The sequence below is a fragment of the Anguilla anguilla genome, chromosome 13 (genome assembly GCF_013347855.1).
Source record: "Anguilla anguilla isolate fAngAng1 chromosome 13, fAngAng1.pri, whole genome shotgun sequence".
NCBI lineage: Eukaryota > Metazoa > Chordata > Actinopteri > Anguilliformes > Anguillidae > Anguilla > Anguilla anguilla.
Window position 1 is genome coordinate 9577689 of NC_049213.1, and position 6000 is coordinate 9583688.

The window sequence follows — 6000 nt, forward strand, 5'->3', positions numbered from 1 at the left end:
CTCTTTTTGGCAAAGGTTCAGCCCCAGGTGATTTGAGGTAAAATGACTGTATGTGCGAACGGCAAAATGAATCAAAGCAATTACACACGTCACAGAAAGCCAACAACTTGCTCAGAGGTCAGATGACTCCGGGGACCCTCCTCATTAACGAGCTATCAGATTGTACATGCTCTTATAAGCTTTGTCCACTTCAGGGTACATTTCCCATTTTCTTTCTATATATATCCGTGCTGCAAAGAATTCAGGCTGTTCTGGCAAAATGGGGTCCTACCTGGTACCAGATAGGTGTACCTAATAAAGTGGCCAAGAACATTCAGCTGGTAACTACATAACGGTAGCCATAGCAACTACTGGTTCAATATCAGGGCAGTAAGCATCGGATAAACAGGAATTACATTTGCTCTATATCGTCTGTCCTGTAATAAAGTAGCATGTCAACTGCATTAACTTGGCCAATCTGTGTATTGAAATAAAAGAAAAGGTCTAGCCATTGAGTCCATGGTTCGGTGAATAGGCACATTTGTCTGCCAATATGGACTATCTGAAGCATAGATTCCAAAGCAACCATATTTGTCCACTCCTATGTTGATAAGAGTATTAAACACTTGAGAAATATCCCTTTAAGGTACATTTTGAACAGATAAAAAATGTGTGATTAATTTGCGATTAATCGCGATTAACTATGGACAATCATGCGATTAATCGCGATTAAATATTTTAATCGATTGACAGCTCTAGTTATATTATTTTAGAAATGTTTGCCTTTAACGTTTTGCTTGACCGAATGGTAGACCGCATTTGACTTAAAAGCAATCTAGTTGATATAATATAGCTATGGGCTAGTCAATGGGGAAATATGTTGTTCAGAGCAAGTACTTACCTGGGCTATATTTCAGATGCAATTTTAAGACAGAATTTAATTAGTCTAATTAATTTAGTCTCGCTAATAATATTTTGGAATATTATTCAGCAGTCCTTAAATAATCCCACAAGCCTTAATTTACATTGGTGCTATTTTTGTTTCATTTTCTGGAAAATAGGTGCTAAGTCGGGATACTCATAGGCAGGTGCTCAAATTAGGAAATTTAATTTAAACAAGTTTTTAAATTCAATATTTCTTTTTCCTCTATAATCACACCTGGTAATCATTCTAATAATTATCTATGTCATTATCTTTTTTCATTAATTAATTTCAGGCATACCTATTACTTTTTTTAATAAGGTGTGTTCAAAAATTAGCACTAGCCGTTTCCCATTATGAATCTCGTTACTTTTTTTTTTGTTTTACATGGTCAAATCTCAATTATATGATGCATGAACTATGCACATGATGACATTGTGTTAAATTGTCTTCCAGATGTTCGATTGATTTCCCAAAAAAATAAAAGACGTATTAAATTTGGACCGAGGGCCAGTCAAGAGTAAGCTTCATCAAGCCTTTATCAGGCTTTATTATGTGCTGCAGTGCTCTTATCACTGGTAGAATTGTGGGTCTTGCAGTGTTTGGTTTAAATGCGCCAATATTCACTTTTGCATGTTTGCCTTATTCCATATGTAATTTCTGATGTGCCAAATTGACCTCAAAAACATTGGAGGAGAGAGTGTGAACTACGGAATGCACTTCAAGGCTGCGTGCCATTTCAGAATTCTAGTCTGCAGCCATATTTAAAGCCCAGAGAAACCAGGTGTATACTTCATTCAAGCACACTGACTTGGCAGCTGTTGTTGGTGCAAGTCAGCATTGGTGAAATCATCCGTAAGAAGAAAATGCATCAAAAAAATGTTGACATGCTAAAGGAAAGATTTACTAGAACCTCTGAGAAAGGAATGCACTGGGGATTAAACAAATGCAGTGTCAAAATGCAGCAATTTTATTTATTGAATCCTTTGTTTACTGGAATTGGTTAGTTTCATTACAGTGGCATTATTTAGTTTTTTTTTTTTTTAAGAGGATACTCTCTGTGTCTCTAAACCTTTCTTTAACCAATAATCAAGCCAGTGATAATTGGTATCGCATTAGAGCATTCTGTTTTTAACATTGGCTTTCCCACAATGCATCTCCTTGTGCACTCAAAGGGGCCCTTTAATGCAGCACTGCTCAAATTAAAACGTTGCAGCTGTGCTCCTGTAGCTGTGGTACACAGTTAGAATGAGCACATACACTGCCGGATGGTAAATATGCAAGGATGCAGTTTTTTTTGCATCCCCGTTGCTAATGAAATCTTAGGGGTACTTTTGGGATCCTCGGGGTAATTTTGTTAAAATATGTTATAAAAAAAAAAAATGAGGTGCCATTTGTCGCTGTAAGCATTGTTCGCAACTATTGGCAGGTAGCCTTAGCTTAGCTTTTGTCCTGAAAGGGTGTCAGGATATAGAATATATGGGACTCTGTCTCTCTTAGGGAGATTATTGAGATTCATACGGCCTGCTTCTCACGTCTCACTCCTGGCACAGTTCACTTCCAGTCTGCACTTGGTTTTACATTACAGTACATTTATTTGGAAGATGCTTTTATGCAAAACTACAAACATTAAGATCATACCGAAGGTCATTGGAACAACTACAAAACACAGGTCTGATAAGGTACATTGCTCATTACGTGACAGTAATTCCTAGCCATGAGCACGTTAAGTCCAGTTCACACAGTAAGCCTAGGCTAGGTCAGAGAGTAATGTTACATCAAACTGGGAGGCATGACAACAAGCTACAACATCAAGATTAATGATACTGGTGCTGGTTTCAAATATCTTAATATGTGCAATCATGCGTCAAGTAGATGCAGCATGTTTCGGTCTTGTAGGGTTATGATTTATGATCATAACCCTATAATACACTCTGAGATTCTGCTTCTCTGTCAGAATGGACATACCTATGCAAGTCTGAAGGCACATTCTGGAAGAAAACTCAATTTCCCTGCTGTGTAACGTAGCAAATAGCATGGTGCACTGTTAACATACTGTACATCCTTAGCCTACGTGCTAATGAGCGAATATGAAGGTCCCGGAAAGCATTTAGCAAATCTGGGGCAGACAATCTTCCACTTCCCAAAGCCCATTACTCTGCTATTCCCTGAGAAAGGCAGTGCTCAAAACTCCCTTTGAGATACTTAAGGCTCCTTGTCCAAACAGCATGTGAAGTAAATTAAAAGCCAGAAAAAAAAACTAATAGGGCATTTTAATTTTGCTCCAGTCTGACCTCGGCTCTCGACTCTATTAAGAAATATACTGCCCATGTCCAAGCCACTTTGCCAATATGCCAGAGATAAGAAGTCACTTAATAGAGCTGTAATTGGAGTAAAAATATCGGGCGTGATTATTCAGTTTATGTGTTTCTTGCTGCTTGTACCAGCTTATTCTCTGTGAGGTTAATGTTTATTAGTGGAGTAAATTGTAACTTGTATTTGTTTTATTAGCATACATCAGTTGAATATGTCTGTCGTCATAAAATGTTTTTCTGGTATGACTTGGTTGAAATGTTTAGGGAGGTACAACAATTGGCTACTATTTTTCCTAGAAGCTGTTCTTTTTAAATGATGGTGTTGGAAGTGATGAAGCAAGGGGAAAGAATGTGTACGGTGTGGTAGCTTAATGTATTTGTTGGTAGAGAACAAAAAGAATGTGTTGCAGTTGACCCTCGGCTGTGAGAAAGCTAGCTGACGGCTGACGGCCTGTGTCTCCCTCTCCCTCCCCCAGTGCTGGTGCTGCTGATCCTCACCCTGAAGCGGCACCGCAAGGGCCAGCGCATGGCCGAGGACGAGGAGGACATGCGCGACAACGTCATCAAGTACAACGACGAGGGCGGCGGCGAGCAGGACACCCAGGCGTACGACATGAGCGCCCTGCGGAGCCTCTACGACTTCCCCGAGGTCAAGGGCTCGGAGGCGGGGCCCGACCTGCGCTCGCTGCCCCAGTGGATCCAGAGCCACGCGGCCGGGGACGCCGCCGCCGACGCCGGCGGCGCCGCCGACTTCTCCGTCTTCAAGGGCTACATCCGCAAGAAGGTGGAGCAGGCGGACGCCGACCTGTCGGTGCCGCCCTACGACTCCTTCCAGACGTACGCCTTCGAGGGCTCGGCCTCGCCCGCCCTGTCGCTCAGCTCCATCCACACGCTCTCCACCGCCTCCGAGCAGGACTTCTCCTACCTCAGCGACTGGGGGCCCCGCTTCCGGCAGCTGGCCGGCTTCTACTCGCTGGGGCCCCCGGAGGAGGAGGGCTCCTAGCGCCCCGATCCTCGCGCGAGGGGTCCTCCCCCCCGGGTTCTGTCTGCCGACCCCCCCCCCCCCCCCCCCCGACGCCCTCGCTAACCGACGGTAAACGTCCTTGTCCGGGACCGTCCTCAAAACTGAACTTTCCCTGTTTTCGTATCCCTTTCTTCTATCCTCGGAAATCTTCAGGAGGGGGGGCGAGGCGTTGACCTCTGACCCTTGAGACCCTTGACTAATAAGGGGTGGAGGTGGCGAGGTCTCAGGCGCCCCTCTTCCATGACGTAATCATTTGAAGACATTTGAGGACACAGATGACGGGACAGACACACGCCCTTGTGTCATATTTTTACCAGGAGCCACATCTACATGTCCTTGTTACTTTTCTGAGTTTTTTTTTTTTTTTTTGGTTGGAGAAATGTTAAATCTACTGTTTGTTTTTAGTTTTTTTTTCTTTTACACAAATCGTATCTAAAGAAATTTATAACAATTACCAAACTACACGAGGGAGTGAAAGGGAATTTTCCTAGCCAAGGCAAATGTGTATTTATTCGAGATATAAGATATTTATTTATATTTATTTGTATTTATTTATTTATTTGTCGTGTTCGAGGCGTTGGATTCAGCTGTGGAAACCTCTCGTGAAAAAAAAAAAGATCCTGAGAACACGCGGAGCCGATGAACTCTTCCTCGCGGTGGAGACCTCGTCTTCTGCGTTCGGCTAGGGAAGTGCCCTGTAGAAGGAGGCCTTCAGAGGGAACTGTGAAAGTAGTGCTGCTATAGACCCACAGACGCTCCGCTCAAATTTGTACATTTATTTTCTAAGAAAACTTTTGTAATTTGGCGAAGAAAAAAAAAACTAAAGACGTTTATGACAGGCGGGGGTGGGAGGAATATCGTTTTTAATGAGCCAGCTAATTACGAGCTTTCTGTTTCGTGACGGCGTGCACTTCCTCCGACACGACTCTTTTTACGAGGGATTACGAAAGTGGCACGCTGTGGACGCTGTGTTTCATTTGGTTCACCCGTTCAGTCTCACCTTTGAAGAAGAAATGTATTTGTTAAATGGCAGCAATAAGACAAAAGTACACAAAAGATTTAAGATTCTGATATACAGATGTTTGTTTCATGGGGTCAGGTCCTTTTCAGCTGTTTCCCGAGTGATTTTCGTTCAGTCACAGTTTGTAAATGTGAGTGTGTCAATGCGTTCTTCTGACTTCTTCTGATTTTATAATTTTTTTTTTTAATTGTATTTTTTCAACCATAATTACTTGGTTGCTTCTGTTACAATTAGTCTATGTTTTTTTTGGGGGGCAGGGAGGGGGAGGGGAGGGGAGGGGAGGGGAGGGGGGGTGTACCACCCAAACCCAGTGCTCATACATACTTTAATGTTGACCTTTACTTGCAAATGTATGGAAAATAAAATTAAAATCAATAAATATTTAAGGAAATTATTTTATATTAAAAACCTACCTGTCGCTGTATGTTGCACTGTGTAGAGTTGAAAGGAGAAGGTGCAGTGCCACTGTAATGAATCGCTGCAGGGATACATTGATTTTCAGAAATACTCTTCAACTTCAATACGATTTGAAGCAAAAATACATATTCTGTACGCAGGGGACCATTTGGGAATGTTTGTCTTAGTTTAATATTCCATATTAAATATTTAATACAAGTGTCTCTAAGCAGGACGGAGCCTTTTGCTGATGTACATCTACATAATTCCATAATTCTCTTGGTAAGTGATTGAGATTCACCAAAAGAAATTTCATACACCGTGGCGAAATTTTGTCAAGAAG

At 42.0% G+C, this 6000-nt stretch overlaps 1 protein-coding gene across 2 annotated transcripts in view; it reads left to right on the forward strand.

Annotated features, from left to right (window-relative positions):
* Positions 1–4283, forward strand: part of LOC118210663 (cadherin-22-like) — a 247014-nt gene extending 242731 nt beyond the window's left edge. For both annotated transcript variants that reach the window (XM_035387024.1, XM_035387023.1), the window contains exon 13: positions 3693–4283. In XM_035387024.1, the coding sequence (XP_035242915.1) occupies positions 3693–4219 (527 nt within the window). In that variant the 3' untranslated portion in view covers positions 4220–4283. The remainder of the gene's footprint in view (positions 1–3692) is intronic.
* The last annotated feature ends 1717 nt before the right edge of the window (positions 4284–6000 follow it).